This window comes from Corythoichthys intestinalis, chromosome 10 (genome assembly GCF_030265065.1).
Source record: "Corythoichthys intestinalis isolate RoL2023-P3 chromosome 10, ASM3026506v1, whole genome shotgun sequence".
Taxonomy (NCBI): domain Eukaryota; kingdom Metazoa; phylum Chordata; class Actinopteri; order Syngnathiformes; family Syngnathidae; genus Corythoichthys; species Corythoichthys intestinalis.
In genome coordinates this window covers 31,432,606-31,456,561 of record NC_080404.1, presented here as the reverse complement: position 1 = coordinate 31,456,561, position 23,956 = coordinate 31,432,606, and the positions used below count along the sequence as shown (strand labels likewise).

At 38.5% G+C, this 23,956-nt stretch overlaps 1 protein-coding gene across 1 annotated transcript in view; it reads left to right on the top strand.

The window, feature by feature from the left end:
- LOC130923184 (carbohydrate sulfotransferase 15-like) overlaps positions 1–23,501 on the top strand; it is a 31,973-nt gene extending 8,472 nt beyond the window's left edge. The window contains exons 2-8 of the mRNA XM_057848701.1: positions 5,331–5,843; positions 5,954–6,296; positions 8,087–8,230; positions 8,808–8,964; positions 9,034–9,190; positions 14,781–14,928; positions 16,022–23,501. Coding sequence (XP_057704684.1) covers positions 5,394–5,843; positions 5,954–6,296; positions 8,087–8,230; positions 8,808–8,964; positions 9,034–9,190; positions 14,781–14,928; positions 16,022–16,245 — 1,623 coding nt within the window. The 5' untranslated portion in view covers positions 5,331–5,393 and the 3' untranslated portion in view covers positions 16,246–23,501. The remainder of the gene's footprint in view (positions 1–5,330; positions 5,844–5,953; positions 6,297–8,086; positions 8,231–8,807; positions 8,965–9,033; positions 9,191–14,780; positions 14,929–16,021) is intronic.
- The last annotated feature ends 455 nt before the right edge of the window (positions 23,502–23,956 follow it).

Sequence of the window (23,956 nt, the reverse complement as noted above, 5' to 3'; positions counted from 1 at the left end):
CAGCATTGCGTTGCATTTGTACGGTTCGGCGTTTCTTTCACGGTGATCGCTTGATAGCCTTCTAGTTTCTGTTTTACGTGCGAGAGCCGCTGACAGGTGACAACAACAAGCATGTTGGTTTTAATATCTGGCAGCGAATCAGCAAGCGCGCAGGTCACGCAGTGAATCATGGGAAATGTAGTCTCGGGACAACACTGAAGTGGTGCTTTGTAATCTGTTCGCTTGTGTGAAAAAAAACTACATTTCCTCACGCCATTAGACGCCACTTTGTTTTCTTATTGTTGCCACAATAAAGTGGAGAAAGCCATCGACGACTGTGATATAGTGGATATTATTTAGTTGTAATACGGGAGTTCACCAGTAGAGGGTACGCATGTCGTTTAGATGTGTTATTGTTTGTGCCTTACTCCTTGACTAAAAGAGAGAAAAGTTGTTGTTCAGAGTCACTTGGCAAGACGTTGAGTAAAGTTGTAAAAGCCAATAAAGGTGTCGTGTGGGTCACTCGGTCAAGATATAACAACGACTCATCTCCTTCTTTCCCCCCAACATTTTTATATTATTATTTTATATGCACGAGAGCTGCCGGATCTGCCAAAATGAACATGAAGTCTGATTATTATTTTTTTTGACAGTGTCATCAGATAGACAAAAACATAAAATTATGTGCAAATGCCTGCATCTTCAAATCATGAAAATAATAACAGCCTATATCTTACCAATGTTGTAATCTCGATGGGTCTTGTATCCATTCCATGTCAGGTAGTCTAGGCACATTGTTTGCATCCTGATTAGCGTCTGGCTAATACATGTTAGGTCCAACATAAAATTCCAAGCTCCTCTTCTTCCTCCAACTCTTCAAAAACTTGGATCTCCTCCCTTGCGCTCGATCTATCGCTTATATCGCTGTTTGAATCATTGTTTGAAGGGCTTTGTATGGCGGCCGTATGTATGGAGGTGCCATCGCGTTCCCGGTGGGACGTATCACTTCCGGGTTTGTCCCCTTTCAGGCTCAAACTTCGGAAACGCGATTATTTTGTCAAATATACAACATATAAATTATTTTTTCATGCTTTATTTGTTGGACAATGTTTAATTACTTTACTTGTGACCCTATTTGGCATGTGAAGAAATTACTTCACATTACTGCTTTAAATATTATTGTTACTTTCTTTATGTTGTCATGCTTTCTCTTTCCCTAGACTGGATGACAGCCAAGTTTCATTCGCAGGAGGTCACAGTGTATTTACACAGCTATAAACAATGAGGCGTACTACTTTTCATGAGAGTGAAGCACCTGCGCATTGTCACAGAGGCATTTTAAAAGTTTTAATGCATAGTGCATGTTCTAATTTTGAGGCTAAGCAGAGCATGGTGAGTTCAAAAAGCAGAGTAGAAGAAATGGAGGTTAAGTTTCCGCAATCAGCAAAAATGAGGCCGTAAGTGTTAAATGGGGAAGGAATATGTGAGTAATTAAATACTTTTTGAAAGCTTGTTTGCGTAGGCAGTCCATCGTAGTCAAAGATGATGTAGCTTCTGTGTGTGCGTTGCTGGCGACGATGCCACACCTTATGGTTATGAAGCTCGATTCTGGAGCCACACGTCCTGCCACAGCGGGGACATGTCAGGCCAGGATCAGGGGGCAGAGATGGTTCAGGAACTGCAGGGTGGTGTCTTTGTTTCCGCCTGTCCCTCCTGTATTGATTCCGGCACTTCTCCAGGTACATGAACCCGTTATAGCACAGCGAATGCCAATAAACCCGGTTTTCTAAAGCCACCTCCAGTACTTCCAGTTTCTAAAAACACCCCTCTTGACACAAACGTTTAGATGTTGAGCATAGGTGGAGTTTGACTTTTGGGGCCTGGGGTGCACAACATGTTGATGACACCGAAACCCAGTGTTAGCAATAAAATTAACATACAAGAATATTTATAGTAATAAGTTGACAATGAGCGTTTTTTTGTGTGTTTCCCATCATTCTTGAGGGGAATTCTAAATCAGGCTGCTTAGGCTATACTTTTTGCCAAAATCGTCATCCATTGAATATGGTACGCCTGCCGGTGTTGTGCCAATGTAGTTACCCCACTCAAAAATTGTATCCCCCGGGCGGAGCCATATGGAGGTAGATTTGTGTCTTTATTATCCAATCCAAAAAAAAGTTGCTTCAATTAAAAAAAAAAAAAAAAAAAAAAAAAAAGTATCAATCAAAATACACAGTATATTTTCAACCGAAAAAATGTCACCCAAAAAAAAAATATATTTGAATGCAAAAATAAATTTGAAACTCAAAAAATGCATGTGAAAGCTATTTTTCTTTGATTGATTATTTTTTCTTTCTTTAAATTTGTGTTTGGGCCACGTTTTGGCTAGGACATTTTTGTCTTTATTATTCAATCAAAAAATATAGATTTTCAAAAAGAAAATCACTTCATTCAAAAAAGGAAAAATTTCAATCAAAAAGAAGTTTTTGAATGCGAAAAAATATTTGAGATTGAAAATTTTGCATTTGAACACTTTGATTGAAGCAATCCTTTTTGTGTTTGGGGCCATATAATGATTAGGACATTTGTGTCTAAATCATTCGATCCCCCAAAAGGTTGCTTCAATCAAAAAAAATATTTTCAATCAAAGAAAAAAAAAATCATTAAAAATTTTGTTTTTTAAAAATAATACATACAATTTTTTAAAAATTATGTGCAAAGCAAATGACTGTCTAAGGTGCTCGAAAAATACTTTTGACCCATTATAAAAATATACTTTTTGTTCATTTCATTCATTTTTGTTGCAGTTTTATTGCTTTACAACTTTTACAGTATATATATAGGAATGTGAATTACATGCAATGACACTTTTCGGCCGCCAGGGGAGGGGGGCTGCCCCCCCCTTAAAATCCGCTTATGATGTTTAGTAGCCACGTCACAATATACTAATATACATTACTGTATCCTTGCACAAGAAACGAAACCCTTCCAATAGTAATCCAAATCAGAGCCCAGTAAGGGGGCCCCGCTTTGCATGTTTGAGCATCTCCAATAAGCTTGAGATAAGCTGTTTTCTAACAACATATGCACTTATCATGACCTTTTTTCCACACAAGGTGTCTGTTGGCACTCACACGGTCTTTATTAAAACAAGTCAGAACCAAAGATTACATCACTCATCACAAGATGTCGCTTACTAAAATCTCTTTGGGTTTCCTGAGGGTTCACAGTGTTTCTTATGTGCTATGGTAACAACATTTAACCTGAGACTAATAAAAGCCTAACGCTAAGTACTGCTTTTCTTTTCAACACATTGCCAAACTGTGTAAATGTCTTCCCCTTATTTCAGCATAATTCCGTGTGGCAAAGAGTGATAGAACAAAATGAAGCATGTCATTCAATTTATCTGCAGTGCCAAGTCGAGCTAGGAGTTGTCTTGACAGGCCCACCAATTATTTGATGCTGCTTTGACACTGTCACCCTTTAGTTACACGGAGTGTGATACGCGGGCCTTTGCTTGTAATTCTTGAAGAAATAACTGAATTAAATCTAATAACTGAATGTTTAAGTTGCTTCTACTTTTCCTTCAACTGCAGTAAAGTACATTTGTTACTTACAGTTAAGTTATATTTAACACTGAAATAAAATACACTTCCAATTTATAATTCAGAATGGTTTTAATTTTTTGTGTGATGCATTTGGAATCATCATTTAAGAACAGTTTTTCTTTCCCTATATTTACATATAGGCATATCTAGTTAGTACATGATGAAAAAAGAGACTGCAGCCATACCTGCTGTATTTTATTTTTTTCAGAACATCATATTAGAAATAAACTTGTTTTAGCTGCAGATAAACTAGTTTTAGATGCAGTCTCTTGGCACCCCTGCAATTCTGTCAGATAATACTCGATTTCTCCCAGAAAATGATTGCAATTACAAATGCTTTGGTAGTAATATCTGTATTTATTTTGCTTGCAATGAAAAAACACAAAAGAGAATGGAGAAAAAAAATGAAATCATTATCCTTTTACACAAAACTCCAAAAATGGGCCAGACAAAAGTATTGACACCGTTTGAAAAATCATGTGATGTTTCTCTAATTTCTGTAATTAACATCACCTGTTACTTACCTGTGGCACATAACAGGTGGTGGCAATAAGGAAATCACACTTGCAACCAGTTAAAATGGATTAAAGTTGACTCAACCTCTGTCCTGTGTACTTGTGTGTACCACATCGTGCATGGAGAAAAGAAAGAAGAACTGTCTGAGGACTTGAGAAGCAAAATTGTGAGGAATCATGGGCAATCTCAAGACTACAAGTCCATCTCCAAAGTCCTGTGTCTACTGTACGCAGTGTCATCAATAAGTGTAAAGCGTATGGCACTGTGGGTAACCTCCCTAGATGCAAAATAAATGAAGATATATACCAAAGCATTTGTAATTGCAATCATCTTCTGGGAAAATTGAGCATTATCTGACAGAATTGCAGGGGTGCCATTATTTTTGGCCAGCAGTGTATGAGTCATCTAGAAATAAACACATTAACACATGATCAGTGTTGGTCATTAGAATGGTACTTCGAGAGCCAACTATTTTTGGAGGTGGTACTTGGTGTCAAAAGTTTGAAAATACTGTAAATGTTTTAGTTTGTTTTTTCTCAAACTATAGTTGGTTTATATTCCTGGACAGCAACAGAACCAAATCAAGACCTCCTGCAAAGTCTAGGTTTGGAACAAACATCGTTGACATCTAGGTGTCAAAGCAGTTGGTTATTTAGTCTGATCTGAAGATGGTTTTCCTTTTGCATTTTTTGTGACCTATTTTATATATTTGAAATGCTCATTTTCTGAACTGGTTGTATAATACCTAATAGTATAGTCGCAAACATTTAAGTGATGTCATATTTTCCTGGCTGGAATCCAAAGAAATACTATATTTCCCATAGAAGTGCTGCTAAAGTGTCTTGACTCTTACACGTCCATGTAAGCCACAGTACGTGCGAATATGGGGCTGTTGTAATTCCTGGTGTCTTTATTTTTTTATTGCAACCACTGCTTTCCACCTGTATCAATAACTGAAGTGTGTCCATTCATGAGCTCCACAATTATCCTCATAGAGTCGACAAAATAAACCTTAAGGAGTGGCCCCTTTGATGCCGCAGAGAATTTATGTTGTGTTGCAGTGTCAAATTACAGCGTAACTGTTATTCTGACCTCAAGATCTCATGTTATGTGAGAAACACCACATGCACTCACGCACACTGCAAAGCTAAAAATAGGAAGCATCACATTGAAACATAATGCCTCTGTGAGAGAATAAATATTAAATAAACATTTCCTTTCCTTTAGGAGCTGTCTCTAATTTTGCAGTGTCAATGAGCTTCCTTCTCTATATGCCTGCTTCATGTTAACATGTTGGGGTATCATCATGGCATAATTGCCCGATCGGAACCCCGCATCATATCTATAGTTGAGAAGTCGCCCATCAGGACCTATTTTGATGTCACGCACGCATACTGGCATGGGAACGTGTCCATGAAATGGCCCATGCCGAACCTCTGGAACTTCTCCAAAGTCCGAGCAGTGGTCTTCCTGCTTGGTTTTACCCTGACCTTCATCATCATGGCTTCATACATTCTGACGTGGGACAAGAAAGGACTCCTGCTGACACCCTCGCCCTATTACCTGAAAGCTGCCAATGTCTCAACCAATGACACAGCAGCAGCAGCTTTGGCATTCAGCGTCTCTTTGAAGACGACGTGCTTAGACATGAAGCAACTGTTGAAGGAAATTAGATTCAAACTTGAATACCCGCCCAGAAGCGTTCCTGATGAGAAGGACATCATCGGGACAGACTCTCATGTGAGTATTCTGTCAGTTTCGAAACAGATTAAAAAAATGTTATACATTCAACGGCCATTTCCTAAAAAGAAAGATATATATACTGTACACTCTTCTCCTTCCATCCACAGTTGTTCTCTGCAATCCCTCGACACTTTCTGCCAGGCATTAAAAGCCCTTGCTGGTACGAGGACTTTCCTATAGAAAAGAGTCGAGATCCGTACAGCGGCAACCGTTACACAATACGCTCCAAGACCTTCAAGAGTGTGTGTGACCGACTGGCGTACGCCTTTCGTAGACAGCCGCTTCGGCGTCAAGATGGCAGGCTCTCGCGTCTGCGCTGTCTGCCTTACTTCTACATCATCGGACAGCCCAAGTGCGGCACCACTGACTTGTTCCACAGGCTGCTGCAGCATCCTGACATTAAGTTCAACATTATGAAGGAACCTCACTGGTGGACGAGGAAACGTTTTGGTGAGGCACACTCATGTATTAGGTGCCAGACTGAACAGAAAAGACGTTTTGTAGAAGTTGATGTCGTCTGTTAGATTATTGTTTGAGTTAAAGTCTTAAAGGGAAAGACAGATAGCTGATAGCTAGCTTCCAAAAGAACACTTACACTACTAAAGATTTCCAGCTCTGTTTCTGTGATAATGTCAATTGCCCAATATTAAAACACCAAATAAATAACGTTAAAAAAACATTCAACCATTGATCTGTCAGCTAAGATGATCAAGCCTTTGATCATTTATTATGTATTCGTAATAAAGATTTAATTTTCAAGCATTTTGAAGCCCAAAGTGCTTCAATTCTGAAATTAACCGGGAAGAAAAATGATATTGATCTGGAAATGGTATTGGAAATGGCATAGGCGGAGTCTGACTTTTGGGGCTGGGGGGGGGGGGGGGGGGGGTCACAAGATGTTGATGACCCCGAAACGCAGTGTCAGCAATAAAATTAACTTACAGGAATATTTATAATAATAAGTTGACAATTAGCGTTTTTTGTTTCACATCATTGTTGAAGGGAATTCTAAATCAGGCTGCTAAGGCAATACTTTTCGCCAAGATCATCATCCATTGAAATTGGTACGCCCGCCGGTGTCGTGCCAATGTAGTTACCCCAGTCAAAAATTGTATCCCCTGGGCGTAGCCATATGGAGGTAGATTTGTTTCTTTATTATTCATTCAAAAAAAGTTGTTTCAATTTAAAAAAAAAAAAAAGTCAATATATGTATTTTGAACCCCCCCAAAAAGTTGCTTCAATCCCAAAAAATGTGTTTGAATGCAAAAATAAATTTGAAACACAGAAATCTAAAAAAAAAAAAAAAAAAAAAGCATTTGAAAGCTATTTTTCTGTGATCAATTTTTAATTCATTTATTTATTTATTTATTTTTGATTGAAGCAACTTTGTGATTGAAGTAATGTTGATTTGTGTTTGGGCCACATTTTGGCTAGCACCTTTTTGTCTTCGTTATTCCATCAAAAATAGGTTGCTTCATAAAAATATATAGATTTTCAAAAAGAAAAATCATTTCAATCAAAAAAAGAAAAATGTCAATCATAGAAAAGTTTTTTGATGCGAAAAAATAGTTGAGATTGAAAAATTTGCATTTGAACACTTGATATTTCATTGAAAAAGTTTTCTTTGATTGAAGCAATCTTTTTTGTGTTTGGGCCATATTATGATTAGGAAATTTGTGTCTAAATCATTCAATCCCCCAAAAAGTTGCTTCAATCAAAAAAGTATTTTCAATCCAAAAAAAAAAAAAAAAAAAAAAATATATTATTATTTTTTTTCTGTGATATATATATATATATATATATATATATATATATATTAATTATATGCAAAGCAAATGACCATCTAAGGTGGTCGAAAAATAATTTCGACCCTTTATAAATTTTTTTTTTTCATTTCATTCATTTTTGTTGCAGTTTTATTGCTTTACAACTTTTATATATGCAGAAAAGTCAATTACATGCAATGACACTTTTCGGCCACCAGGGGGGCCTGTCCCCCCCCCTAAAATCCGCTTATGGGAAATGGTATTTATTATGTATTAAAACAATAAGAGCAGGCATATTGAAGATTATCAATTAGCATGTTAACAAAAATAAAACAATTATCTTTTTTCCACATCGAGCTTCAATAAAATATTGATAAAATCGGGCAATTAGATGTACCACACAATACTTGTTATATTTCTCTCCCATATATTAATGTCTCTTGTGTTTTTTTTGTTTTTTTTTTGCCCTTCCAGGTTACATCCGTTTCAAAGACGGATTCCAGGAGATTTACTCTTTGGAAGATTATCTGGACCTGTTTGACTTGGCTGCATACAACATCCAAGGATCAAGCGCTGGAAATTCCCCTGAAGACCGACGCTTCGCCAACCTCATAACAGGTTCACATGTATTAAAGTGTATGTGTGTCAATGTGTTGGTGATGTTATTGACTACATTCACACTGTACATAGTATAACTGTTATGTTACAATGACAGGTTATTGTTCTTTTTTTCTGTATTCCCCCCAAGACGATCATATAAAAGCACATGGAAATACAACCATGTTAAATTGTGAAGTTTTTGAGGTTACAGTGGAACAATTCGCAGTGGGCCGAATGTTCGACGTATGTTAGATGTGTCTGGTGACTCCAAACTGTCCAACTCCTGAGCTAATACAAATGACGTTATTTTCTGGTTAACTCTTGATACTCATTAAAGGTCCAGACAGCATGTACAAATTCCTAGTAATTTCCTACATATTTGAAAAATGTATAATAAAAACTATTTAAAGACGTTTTTTGGGGGGTTTTGGAACAGATTATTAAATTTCAGTATAATTTTATTCGGGAAAAATTATTTCTGATATAAGTTTTGATTTGACAGCATGGTCTTGGAATAGGTTCCAATTTACAGTACTGTATCTCAAAGCACCACTGTATTTTTCTGGTTAAGTGTGACACTCAATGTGTTCTGAAGGTGAAGCCAGTGCGTCAACTATGTGGGACAACCATGCATGGCGCTATCTCCACGGCGACCAGGAGGAGGTGGAGCCACCCTTCCTGGCCCAGGACTTCTTGCACACAGTGCAGCCCAATGCCAAAATCATCATCATGCTACGAGACCCTGCAGAGAGGTAATAACGACGGCACTTCTTGCTGGCTTAGCATTGGTCTCTTCCGTTGATATTGTTTTCCCTCTCCAGGTTGTACTCAGACTACTTATACTTCAAGACGGCCAACAAGTCAACAGAGGACTTCCATCAGAAGGTGCTGGAGTCCATGCAAGTCTTCCAGTCGTGCCTGTCGGCGAGGTCACTTCGATCCTGCGTGTACAGCACAAGCCTCGCCAACTCCATGCCGGTCAGATGCTTCATGTTCACATAATTTTTGTATTTCTGATATACTGTCTTCTCTATGTGGCAGCCCCCACCATCATAAACTACCATTACAAAGAGATAGGACTGTGCAATCTTGACAAAAAACTCAAGTTAGATTTTTCTGACAAATATTGTAATTCGAGTGGTGATTTTTACATTACTTTTAAATGCATAAACCCAAAATTCTGATTGCAAGAAGTCATTACTTTTAAAACAGTCTTGCATACAGTACGTTGACACCTGAGAATACGTGGCTGATTAATGTGATGGGGTTACCACTGTTGCACAATGCAACCTTTACATTGCTGATGCTTCAAAGCTCATAGACGCTCAGGTGGATTACAAAGATGTACTTTTGTTACAGCTTTCCTGACAGGCCCGCAACACTACAAGAGAAAAAATGGTGAAATCGCTTTTGGTCTAAGGCAGGGGTGCTCATTGCATGTGGCATTTTACATTCCCCTCACTTCTGTCTCAAACAAAATAACTCTTGCATTAATGAAACAACAGTGTGATTGTATCGTGATGGATAATACAGTGCACAAATAGGAATGCAAATTATAAAATTTACATTTCGACATATTTTTTTTATCAAACCAAACAGCATGAAGCAATTATTCAATTTCTCATTCTGAGTGTTCCTGAATACACCACATGTGGTCGAAGTGTCGCTGAGATTATAAATTGCACCGTTGTCAAACTTGCCTGGAGGGTGTCGTTTGCAGAGGAAGAACAAGTTTATATTTTTCAAGCAATTTGTCAAGAAATTGCCTCAAAAACTCAAAATATATGACAGAAATCAAACACATAATTGTTTGCATTTTGATCACCATGCATCACAATTGCCATGGGAACCAACTGGTCCTGATTGTGTATGTTTACATGGACACTTTTATTCGGATTAAAAACCTGACTGGAATAAAAATGCTTCATATACACACTAAATTCGGAAGATTGTAACCCAAACGTGCCCATTCCATCAAGATTCTATTCCAAACGAGGGAGTGGTTTATATTGGAGATGTCCCGATCGATCGGCATCCCGATCACGTCATTTTCAAAGTATCGGAATCGGCAAAAAAATATCGGACATGCCTTTTTTAAATTCATATATATATATATATTTTAATTAAATCGTTTTCTAATTGTATTTAACGTTACAGACATAAATTGTTGAACTCATCCAGAGTCTTTAGGCTTAAGGTAGGTTTATCAAATTTATCGCGTTAACGGCGGTAATTAATTTTTAAAAAATTTATCACGTTAAAATATTTAATGCAATTAACGCATGCGCTGCACAACCCACTCACGTATTGTCACGTTCAATCTAGAATAGCGCCGTTTTACCAATATATAAAAGGTAAAAAGGAGCTAAAAGGCAGCGTAAAATGAGTAGAGTGAATTTTGGCAGCCTTTGGAGCCTTTTTTTAATTGGCTAAAGCCTTACAATCCCTCTCCCAACGATTAGAAATATCATGGGAAACAGTTAAGGAAGAAGGGTAGTAGTTGATCTTTTTCTTAACACCCTATATTATTTCCCAACACAGAGAAGATATATCAATTGGTACCACTACGCACAGTCATGGTTGCACTTCCCATCATGCATTTGGGCAGAACAGTTAAATGGCTACAGTATCATTTACTGAAAGCTCAACAAATACACTAGATGGCAATATTTAGTCACAATATACAAAGTCACGTTTATCCTTTAAGAATTACAAGTCTTTCTATCAGTGGATCCCTCTCACAGATGAATGTTAATAATGTAAATGCCATCTTGAGGATTTATTGTCATAATAAACAAATACAGTTCTTATGTACTGTATGTTGAATGTATATATTCGTCCGAGTTTTATTCATTTTTTTCTCAATGCATTGCCAAAATGTATATGATCGTGAAAAATTATCGGGAATGATTGGAATTGAATCGGGAGCAAAAAAAAAAGCAATCGGATCAGGAAATATCGGGATCGGCAGATACTCAAAATAAAACGATCGGGATCGGATCGGGAGCAAAAAAACATGATTGGAACAACCCTAGTTTATATATTTATATAATCTGATCATCACGCATGAAAACAATTTATTCAAAAATTTTGGAACAAAGCCCTTACCTGTGATGTCAGTATATGTGTTTCTGTTAATCTCGGAAGCTAGTAGAAGTATAGCGAGCGGAAGACAGGGTAGGTGCAATTTGCACAAGGCTAAACTGGTCCCTATCCGAGACGAACACGTTGCTGGAGATATTAAAAACCATAAAATTGTTGAAAGACTTGAATTTGGAAAAATACATGAAATAACGCTAAGGTTTAAAGTGCCTGTGACACGAAAAAACATGTTTATTTCATAATACACGCGGTATTTTATGCTCCTGAATGAAATGGCCCGCCTGGATGTGTCAAGAAGCGATCGATATATTTATTCAATTTTTTGAATCCCGCGCTACGAAAATGACAGACTTCCGGCTTTGGTCTTGCATTGAGGAAGAGGGTGCTGTGACGTGTCGGGAGAAGGAGTCCTCTTCACTATACAGCCGTACTGTTGTATGAGAAGGACTAAGGATTCAGCTGATTTTGCGGATTAATTCGTTTATTTTTCGCATCACGCTAGCCAAACGGCTGCAGAATAATCTTGCTGTACGATGGAGAGGCTTTTGAGCCTTTTTGAGGTTTCAAAATGTTCCCATTCACTGGTGGATATTGGCCAAAACAAGCCCTACTACTGTTGGACCATGAGACTTACGAGGAAGTGAGTAAACATCGTGTTTTGTATTATGTCAAATACTCGGATTATTTTGCTTGCATTTTGTGGCTGTGCGCCCTGTCCCCTCGGCCGATGACCGGTGGCTTGTCGCACATCCCCCCGCCGGGAGAGCACTATACTCAGCTTATTGCCCTCTTCATGTGCCCGCTGTTCTGTCAAGCTTTCCAACCGATCAGAAATTGCAACTTTATGTTAAAAATAGCCGCGAATACAGCGATTACAAAGTAAACACTACAAACTTTCTTTAAATAAATGACTACTTACGTTTGATCATAGATGGGCATGTAATAAGCCTTCCTTATACACATATTGTCATGTTAGCTCCAAAACAACTGCAGCCGCCCTCCTATGAGTCTCTCGCTGTTGACGACTTCGCCGTGTAGTAAAGCATTATTTTGCTATATTCGTGTTAACCATTTGGCAGCTTCACGCTCCTCCGACGTCGGCCGGTTTGGCCGGCGGTCATTGTCCAGCTGCTTCCCCGCAAACGAGCCCTCTGCCCTCAGCAGGGAAACGACGAGCTCTAACATGTTCGCCGCCGGGCAGGTTGCCGATCGGCGAAGACAATCGACAACCCAGTCGTCATGTGAAATGATCCGGACTAGTTATGTGTGATTTTCTGCTTCAAAGACTTTGAAACATCACTCGGTTCGGGTTAGCATGTTGGCTAGCTGTCACGCCTCTTGGTTTGTTTACATTCTCCGAAGCTGGGGAAGGGAAATGACATAAGCCCGACTTAGGTGTCATAAAATATCGTTCGGGAGGTGCGACAGTAAAGGTGAAGTCGACAGTTTTGACCATTATGGAGTAATTTTGCCATGTCGTCCTGAATAAATGCATTTTTATTATTTCATATTCCATTTAGCACAAGACTGTTATTTGTCATGACCATGCCATTTATTTAGCTATTGGGGGAAAATACTTGGATAAAAAGAATATCCTGTAAAAATATTGGAGTAGCGAGACTCAAACAATGACATTTTGCGGCTCTCTTTGTCGCGTTTTCCTCGTTCTGAATAATTCCCCCTCAATGGGCTGAATAGTAAAACGGATGAGCCCATTCTCCCGCTGACATCATCCACCTGTTGGGGACGCTCGAGCCCTATAATGGTAGGTGTGGTTAACCGGCAGATTAAAAGAGTAATTTCTCGTCATATAGTCAAATCATATATAGTCAAATCAAAATATGATTCTAATTCACATAATACTGCTATTTAAGACTTTTTTTCACCTGTTGTACGCACTTTAATGTGTAATTGGACAATGTTTTGCTGACACAAATATCAGTACAGCTTCCTCTTCTTCTATGTAGTCATCCTGCCTTCATTTGCTGTGGGAAAGATGAACTTTAACACATTGGTAATTATAAGTGGATTTGTTGTCATAGCAAAAAAAAAAAAAAAAAAAAAAAACACAGCAGACATGAACTTAATTTTCATTTGTCTCGTGAAAAATAACTTTTAGACCTCTTAATTCATCAAAATGCAAACAGTATGTTTTTGTATGTAACTGAACATTTTAGCAAACACTTGGTCAAAAAATAAGATGTTTATAAATGTGTACACTACGTTATTATGATGGATTAAAAAAACAAACAAACATGCAAATTGGGGATAAATGTTTAAAAAATCTTGTCAGGTATGAGATGGGGGAACCGACTGCGCATCGCAAACACAGGATATTATTGGTGTTTGGCAGGTAATAAAAGCAATGGAGGCAAAGCGATGAAGAAATGGCGTGGTCGGGTCGAGCAGGTCAGGCATAGCAGGCTGGAGATCTGGCGTGGTAGGATCAAGCAGGACAGGTTGAGTTTACTGGTGCTGAAGCGGTGGTTGGTCAAGGCCGGTCGACGAGCAGCAGCGTGCTGAATCGGTGACGAACTGACACTGAATGCTATGAGGCCGGGCCTTGAATGCACAGCTGGTAAAGGGTTTCAAGTGGTGGCAGCAGGTTGAGTGTGAGGGAATATGCTGACTACGCATGTCAAAATAATTTGTTCCTAGGAATGAGCTGTGGCCATGCGAACACAGATTGAGCATGAATCTCTTTACTTAAAATTCATGCATTCAGGTAAAATCCTATTCATTTAATACAACACATTTTAAGTGGATTGAGGAAAACTACCCATGTAAACGTACCCATTGACTCGATTTCAGATTTTCACAATTAACAATACAAAGAAATTATGTTTAATCTAATTCATCAGACTTGTGTTTGTATTGATAAGCACCTACAGTGTACATAAAAATTCTCCAGACCCTTGTAAAAAAAAAAAATGTTCCGGCTGAAGTTCTGATGCATCAACACGCAAGTCCTAATATTTTTAGTGTCCATGAAAACCATGCATCTGATCATAATTTTAATCTGAATACTGATCATATTAAGTCATTTTTGTCCATGTAAACATGTAGTCATTGATTGAAACAAACCAGTCCCCATTGATTGAAACAAACCAGTCCCCATTGATTGAAAGAACGACTTTAAAGTTTGGATAACTACTGCTTAAATATCAATCCAATATCAAGATGATAATAATGATCATCAATTAAAAAATAACAAAGATAACATTATTATTGGAAATAATAGAAAAAGTTTGTTGGCAAAACATAAGTAAAATTCTGGGTGTAGAAACTGTCAGGCAAGAGTTGTATGCTATGGCGCCCCCTAATGTATGTTAGAGGTCAGTGAACCTGAACGCTCCTGTTTTTAATATTTTTCAAATTTGTGATGACATTTTCAAAACTAATATCACAACTCAAAGCCTTCCCTGTCACCCCAATAATAATGCCTCCTTGTTTTGCTTCCACTCAGGTCAGACTGACTCTGGGCATGTATATTGTCTTCCTGCTGGACTGGTTGACAGTCTTCCAGAGAGAGCAAATTCTGGTTTTACGACTAGAAGACTATGCCACAAACCTTCAAGAGACCGTACAAAAAGTATTCGACTTTTTGAATGTCGGTAGGTAACCCCGAAAACTTTAAGACAACTAAATATAGTAATTTAATATGTAGATATAGATATAGATATAGATATATGGCGGAAAACACTCAGGTGACTTGAAGTTCCGCTCTGAGACCCCCAATTTGGCCAAATTTCAGAATTTTCCGATATGCATGTGTGATACATCATTGGAAATCTTAAAATCTCAATTTTTGAACAGGAGGGCATTTAAAAATAATAATAATAATAATAATAAATTCAAACAGCAAAACCCTATCTGGAGGTGAGAGCACGGGAGAGCAGAATTACAGACGTCATGACTTTAACATGATATTATCGCATGCTTACCTTGTTTCAATCCAAAAACTCCATTTAGCATGTATCACTGAGTTTCAAGACACAGCTGTGAATAACTACAGCTGGATTTTTTGGGGGGATTTTATGGGTGGAACTTGGTAGTATAACAAGGGTCGCAATGCAGAATTCGCAGACATCAAGGAGTGGTTGAGATGTTCTTTTTCATATACTTACCTTTTTAAACGTTTTTTCCCCATTTTTCTTTGTTTGGATCGATTATTTATCATCTAACATTGGAGAAAATGCAACAGTAACAAAAAAAAAAAAAAAAATACAATTAAGTGATAGTTATGAGGTAGATATGCGTGACTTTTTTACAGACACCATTTTTTTCATTGTGATGTAATTTGTTTAAAAGTTTATAATATGCCATTGAATAATTTTTTAAAGTCGTTTTTTTTTTTAAACGAAGTATTAGACACCAATTAATGATTCAAAGCTAAAAATGACAGACATTTTGAATAATAAATATGATTAATTACCTTCGTTTTATGGCTGGGTTGAAACAAAAGCGGTTGCGCGACGTCTGTAAACGGGGGTTTTCAGGGTCAAACGGACAAATTAAAAATAGTTCGGGGGCTTACTGCGCTATGAATCTGCTATGGCAGCATATAAACATATTGTTCTATCAAACACAACGGTTGTTTTGGCTTAAAATTCAGCAGTTTCTTATAATGAGGAGTGCAAGAGCAGAAACTATGCTAAGTCTGATAAAATGTATTTGCTGGTTTACTCCATTCAATATTTGGCTCAGGTCCTTTGTCCGAGCAGGCGGCAGCAACACTGACCAAGGGGCCTATGTCTAATACCCGACGTGCGGTCGACAGGAGCCTGGGCCCCATGCTTCCCTCCACTCAGAAGCTCTTGTGGGAATTTCACCAACCATTCAACCGTAAATTGGCCAGCGTGCTGAACAACCAGGCCTTCTTGTGGACTAACACATCAATTCCTACTTCTTCAAATAGACACTATGGGTGAACGTGTATATGTGTGTGTGTTCATTCTGCTATTTATTTATTTTTGTCTTTAACCATGCTTGAAGGGGAATTTAATTCCCGTTTTGTTTTTTTTCATCAACAGTACATTTTATGTGCCACCATTTAAAAGCAAAACATACTTAATATTATGGAGATAACACATAAGCTGAGTCTCACGCCATTATTTGTCGGACTTTCCAGGCAAAAAAAAAAAAAAAAAAAAATGTTTGGAAACCAAATTGAACCACTTCTGGGGTGTTCTACTTCAAAGGCAACAAGTCTGTCTCACAGAACTTGTCATGTTGCCAATGATTTATTTAGTGCTGCAACGATTAGTCGATTAACTCGAGTATTCGATTAGAAAAAAAGTATTCAAATTAAATTGTGTTGCTTCGAGTATTCGTTTCATTAAAGTGGCGTTGTAATGGTTTATTTTGAAAGACTTTGCATTTCACTTTATTGATCAGGGTGGATACACTGCCCTCTGGTCTGCCTCATTTCACATGGCTGAATCCAACTGCTCCCTGTTAAGACCAACGTAAGCTGTTTTTGTTTGAGCTTTAATGCATTCGTATTTTAGTTCATAGGTATATTTAGGTATATTTAGCCACTTTTTTGTGGGAATATGTGTCTGAACCATTTGTTAAGAGCATTCTAAAAAAAAGTTAGCATTTTATAGCATTTAAGCTGGCGGACTTTTGCTATGTAAGTTAGTTATTTTGTTGTACATAGAGCCTTTTTTTTTTTTTTTTTTTTTTACCGTTTGATGCTCAGCTCAGGTCTTTTAATTTTTCATGTTCCTTATCCGGTTACTCAATTATTCGAATTAGCTAGTTCATTGATTAATCGACTACTAAAATAATCGATAGCTGCAGCCCTAGATTTATTTGTATTGTCCATCATTTACAAATAAAAATCTACTACATTCATTACCATTAAATAAATTTGTATAAAACTAAGGCAGCCGGCCAATATTTTGACTGATTTATTAATAAACGTCAGGTTTGAGCTGCAACTCCTTAAAGAAGCAAATTAAAAGAGATCACACTGTCTCCTGCAACACACACTGAGGTGATTAAAAATGCTCACTACTGAAACGCTCACACAAGACTGAAACATCCACACAACAGAAATGCTCTGACAATAGTAAAACGCTCTCGTCGAAATTACTGAAATACTCTTGTATTCACAAGTCAAGTACATTTCTTTATGTTGCCCTTAATCACAACTTCTCAGAGCTTCACACATGATTTAAATAGCATACCGCACAAATGCTAATTTTAGATCGTGATGTCGCATCGTAAAGCGGAAGTGGGACGTTATAGACCCGCCCTCGCATAGAAGCTATGTTATTTCTGCGACTTTTCTCTGGTAATCTTTCAAAAACAAACATGCCGATCAAACATTGCTTTTATGAAACTTGTAGAAACGACTCTGGACATTACGACATATGACGGATGTTTTCTTCATGCGTTTCCCGAAACCAAAAACTCGGAGGAAAAAATGTGAAGAATGAATCAACTTGCGCGGACTCACATTTCATATGCAGTAAACATTTTGTTGGTTTGGCATGGTCTTTCAGAGGACAAAGTAAGCCAAAGTAAAGTAAGTCATTTTGATATTTTTAACTTATTTTTTAGCGTGACGTTGTGCCGTGCTGCTCCTGTCTGACAATGAATGACCTGAAAAAAATTAAAATGGTATCTGACTGCCACTGTTACCTTTTCTGTTGTAAAAAAAAAAAAAAAACTTTTGTAAAGGGGGAAGTGTAAATAAATTATAGAATTAAGATTTAATATTAATGAAAAAAATAAAAGTATTCGTTGGCTGTCACTGAGTAGCATTTGCAGTCGCTAAACTAAACTAACAATATAAATTACCCCCAAGAACGGTCAGAGATGTAGGACAACCAGAGGATATAATATATATATATGAGAAAGACAGTGTCATTGTCAGTCGTGTAAGAAAAAGGTGTCGATAAAAAAGCTAAGGCTATGATTAGGTCAGCTCGTTTTTTTTCATCTTTTTCAGCCCTCGACACTCAAGCCATCTCTTTAACTGAACATTTTTATGTTCTTCCACTTCTTTACCAGTGAATTTGGCACCGGGGACATCATTTTCGGACAGAATTGGTAAGTTTAGCTCTGTAAACATCTCCTTCGTACACGATTTTCAATTCATTTCCGATTGGGGACAAATGGTGGCGTGTCCCCCTTAGCAACAGTAGCTAACGTCATGAATATTGATGAGCGGAATGATGATGAATGATGCTATACAATAGCATCGAAACCAATTAGTCAAATGCTCTCATAAAAACAAGTGAATTACTGTCATAGTAGTTTGTGTGACTGATTGGTCCATCCTAAAGAGTTGCATGTCCCTGAGGATCTTGTATCCCAAGAAGGTGTTTCCTTAATTTTAAAAATTCTAAATCATGATTTAGTTCACTAAATACTATAAAAAATAATAAATACGAAAGAAATATACCCACTGTTGTGTGTGCCAAGTATGGAAACGATACATTAAGTGCAATTAAATCCAACAGGGTTGAATAGAGGGCAGCAGAGGATTTAAAAGGGGATCGCAGTCAGAACACGAGATGAATTTCCCATTCATCCCGATTGTTGCAATCAGTTAGGTGATGAAAATAATGGACGCAGAGAAAGCCTTTCGTGTGTTTTGTAACACGGTCAGTAAAAAAGACCAGTTTGAGTTAGTCGCTTTCAAACACATAGGAGTCACTCTAGTTAGACCCCCATTAACTGTGACGGTTTCCACTCTGCCATCAGAGAAGACGGAAAATCAAAATTGACAAGCTTGGCTGATTGGTCACCACCTCTGGGTAGTATTGATGGCCTGTCTGTTTGAAAGGTTGTCAAAAGGTGCAGCAAACTGATAAGGTGATACATGCTGAAAGGTTAGCAGATAAACAAAATTTAAACTATTAAATTTGTAAACCAAAACAACAGCAGACAAAAACCAACCAGCTGACTAGAGCTTTAAAGTGCGTACGACAGGAGAAAAAAACGTCTTAAATAGCATTATTATGTGAATTAGAATCATATTTCCAGACAATTCGACAATATACAACAATTTAGCAAAGCGCAGCTAACGAGAAATTAGTCTTTTAATCTGCCGGTTAGCCACGTCTACCATTATAAGGCTCTAGCGTCCCCAACAGGTGGATGACGTCAGCGGGAGAATGGGCTCATCGGTTTTACTATTCAGCCCATTGAGGGGGAATTATTCAGAACGAGGAAAACGTGACAAAGAGAGCCGCAAAATGTCATTGTTTGAGTCTCGCTACTCCAATATTTTTACAGGACATTCTTTTTATCCAAGTATTTTCCCCCAATAGCTAAATAAATGGCATGGTCATGACAAATAACAGTCTTGTGCTAAATGGAATATGAAATAATAAAATGCATTTATTCAAGACGACATGGCAAAATTGCTCCATAATGGTCAAATCTGTCGACTTCATCTTTACTATTGCACCTCCCGAACGATATTTTATGCCACCTAAGCCGGGCTTATGTCATTTCGCTTCCCTGGCTTTGGAGAATGTAAACAAACCAAGAGGCGTGACAGCTAGCCGACATTCTAACCCAAACCAGTGATGTTTCAAAGTCTTCGAAGCGGAAAATCACACATAACTAGCCCAGATCATTTCACATGACGACTGGGTTGTCGATTGTCTTCGCCGATCAGCAACCCGCCCGGTGGCAAACAAATTAGAGCTCGTCGTTCCCCTGCTGAGGGCAGAGGGCTCGTTTGCGGGGAAGCAGCTGGACAATGACCGCTGGACAAACCGGCCGAGGAGCGTGTAGCTGCCAAATGGTTAACACGAATATAGCAAAATAATGCTTTACTACACGGCGAAGTTCGTAAACAGCGAGAGACTCATAGGAGGGCAGCTGCAGTTGTTATGCAGCTAACACGACAATATGTGTATGAAGAGAGTTTTTTACATGCCCATCCATGATCAAACGTAAGTAGTCCTTTATTTAAAGAAAGTTTGTAGTGTTTACTTTGTAATCGCTGTATTCGTGGCTATTTTTAAAACAAAGTTGCAATTTCTGACCGGTTGGAAAATTTGACAGAAAACCGGGCACGTGAAGAGGGCAATAAGCTGAGTATAGTGCTCTCCCGGCGGGGGGATGCGCGTCAAGCCGCCGGTCGTCAGCCGAGGGGACGAGGAGCATGTCAGCCACAAAATGCAAGCCACCTACATATTAAATTGATCCCAGTATTTGACATAATACAAAAAACGATGTTTACTCATTTCCTCGTAAGTCCCATGGTCCCACAGTAGTAGGGCTTGTTTTGGCCAATATCCACCGGTGAATGGGAACCTTTTAAAACCCCAAAAAGGTTCACAACGCCTCTCCTTCTAACAGCAAGATTTTTCTGCAGCCGTTTGGCTGGCGTGATGTGAAAAATAAACGAATTAATCCGCAAAATCAGTCCTTCTCATACAACAGTACGGCTGTATAGTGAAGAGGACTCCTTCTCCCGTACACGTCACAGAGCCCTCTTCCTCAGTGCAAGACCGAAGCCGGAAGTCTGTCATTTTCGTAGTGCGTGATTAAAAAAAATTGAATAAATATCGCTTCTTCACACGTGGTCCATTTCATTCAGGAGCATAAAATACTGCGTGTATTATGAAATAAACATGCTTTTTCGTGTCACAGGCCCTTTAAATGACTACGGTAATAGCAAAATAGTGCTTTGTTACCATCCATTTGAATCCATCAGAAATCCTTACCTTCTAAAGACACTCCCTGGCTACTTGTTACTGGGCAGATTTTGAAGTTGTTGTAAACATCTGGCAATACAACATTCAAGATGACAAAGAAAGCGTACACATTCAGTTTATATTTAAGAAGTTGTTGTTATTTGGATTCAAACATCAAATAGGTTTTGAATTCTCAATTGTTGTTGTTCCACACTTGACTGGCTGACAGATTAAAGTAGGGGGTACAAGAAGGACTGAAATGATCTGGTACACACATGTACACACACTCGCACACTTGTATCATCTGTCTTCTAATGAGTGTGAAATGTGAGCAGTGGACCAATGGAAGGAGGCTGGCTGCTTCACAGCAGGTGATGATGTTGTTTTTCTTCTGCCTGCATGAACCGCCGTCATTATTCTATGTTTCTATTTTCAGGTCTTTCTCAGATAAAAACATCACTAACACAGTGGATATAAAACGTCTACACACCCCTACTTGAATGCATTTAAAGCTGTAATGTGAAGTAATTTCATAACATGCCAAATAGGGTCACAATTAAAGTAATTAAACATTGTCCAACAAATAAAGCATGAAAAAATAATTTATATGTTGTATATTTGACAAAATAATCGCGTTTCCGAAGTTCGAGCCTGAAAGGGGACGAACCCGGAAGTGATACGTCACACCGGGAACAGCGTTGGCAGCTCCATACATACGGCCGCCAAACAAAGCCCTTCAAACAATGATTCAAACAGCGATATAAGCGATAGATCGAGCGCAAGGGAGGAGATCCAAGTTTTTGAAGAGTTGGAGGAAGAAGAGGAGCTTGGAATTTTATGTTGGACTTAACATGTATTAGCCAGACGCTAATCAGATGCAAACAACGTGCCTAGACTACCTTACATGGAATGGAGACAGGACCCATCGAGATTACAAGATTGGTAAGATATAGGCTGTTATTATTTTCATGATTTGAAGATGCAGGCATTTGCACATAATTTTATGTTTTTGTCTATCTGATGACATTGTTTAAAAAAAATAATAATCAGACTGCATGTTCATTTTGGCGGATCCTGAGCTCTTGTACATATAAAATAATAATATAAAAACGTTGGGGGGAAAGAAGGAGGTGAGTCGTTGATGGCTTTCTCCACTTTATTGTGGCAACAATAAGAAAACAAAATAATAGCGGAGTGCCGCCACATTCGACCGCGAAGTTTTGCTTGTCGCTCATCTCCGCCTCGCCTCGTACTACCAGCTACTACTACTTCCTGCGACTATCGGCAGGAAGTGGCGTCTAATAGCGTGAGGAAATTTAGTTTTTTCACACAAGCGAACAGATTACAAAGCACCACTTCAGTGTTGTCCCGAGACTACATTTCCCATGATTCACTGCGGGACTTCAGCTGTCAACGTTCACATTTGACAGCATTCTGCCGCGGTCCTCCGCCAGCTGTTAGCTCGCCATTCACGCTCGTTTGCATTTGATCGCTAGTCTGATACACTCCCGCTTTTTCGGTGAGGTCTTTTGTGTTTATTCGTTATTGGATTGTTTTTGTTCACCACTGTAAATAAGAGTACTGAAGCAAGAAGAGGTAAGTCACCATTTCTGTTCAACCCGTTTTCCCCTGTTTTTTTTAGCGTAAGAAGCTAGGTTAGTGGCTGTATTTTCTTCGTTCTTTTTCATGATCAGGGTTTAGTTAGCGGTTGGGGTTCAAGTGTAGATTCCTTTTGTTTGTTGTTTTGGCCTGGGCTTACCCTGGAGCCGCGCTTCATCTACATTTTGTACATATTGCCTTGAAAGGTGGAAAAGCGCTATATAAGTATAACACCATTTACCATTTACCATATTCATTGCGAGTTTGTTGTGTAAATTTTGTGCCACTTGTGAAATTGTGTGGCTCGTTTTATGTTACGCCCTTCGCGAGCCGTCCTTGGGACGTAACACTAGCGAACACAACAACAACTATGCCACGACTATTGCCACGAGTTGGCTTTCGGCTAACGTCGCTAGCTTCTACTGTACATTCCACAACAGTTGGCAGCTCTGCTTTGACAAAGTCATCAGTCATCTATCCAAAAATCACACTTACTTTTTGGCAAATCCTTGATCATAATCAGACCGATTAAGGAAGCACGCATCTTTGAAGTGTTTACAGCAGAGAACATTACTCGATGATGGCGTGAAATTCATTCGCTTCGTGCGAACGAAAGATGTCCATTTACGTGCCCTGCTATCCTTTGGCCACTCATACAACTTTTCGTTTGAGTGAGAACAAAACATCGCCACACACCGCCGTGGCATCTTACCGAGAAGCAATGCAACAAACAATACTGTTCTATGGCGGACTTCCCTCGCACTTCCCGGTGTGACGTAATTTCCGAAGATTGCCGAAGAAAAGCATTTTCGTTGTCAGGGGCATTGCTATGGGTTAAACAAACAATCTGGAAGGGTTGCGTTAAAAAAAATAATGAAAATATGCTTATAAATGTTTAACCATTGATATTATTCAAAAACATGGTTGGCCAACCTTAGTTCACATTTCCCCTTTAAACAAAAAAGGAGGCCAAGATCATTATCTTAAAACCTTTGCACTATTAATATGACTAACCCCAGTGTGGTTGCAGCCATTAACAACTTTCCCATCATTCCCTTTTAATTCCTCACTTTGTTATTTCTGGTACTTATTGATGTCTTTTATGTGCAGGATATTCAACAGGCTCAAGATGTTGAAAGCCCTCCAAGTGATGAGCAATTCATCCTTTTGAATGCAGCTTGCTAGCTCGATTTCTTGTTTAACCTCCTCATTCACTTCTCAGGCGTCTTTTAATCAAACGTCCTGATGGATTTTTCGCTAAGCTGAGAGCCCTCGGCTGACTGAAACAATATCCGAATACCTTGGTTTTGTTGCCATAGATTCCCAATCCTTCCTTGATGGTGCGCTGATAATCGGCTTGCGTTGTGTGTTATTG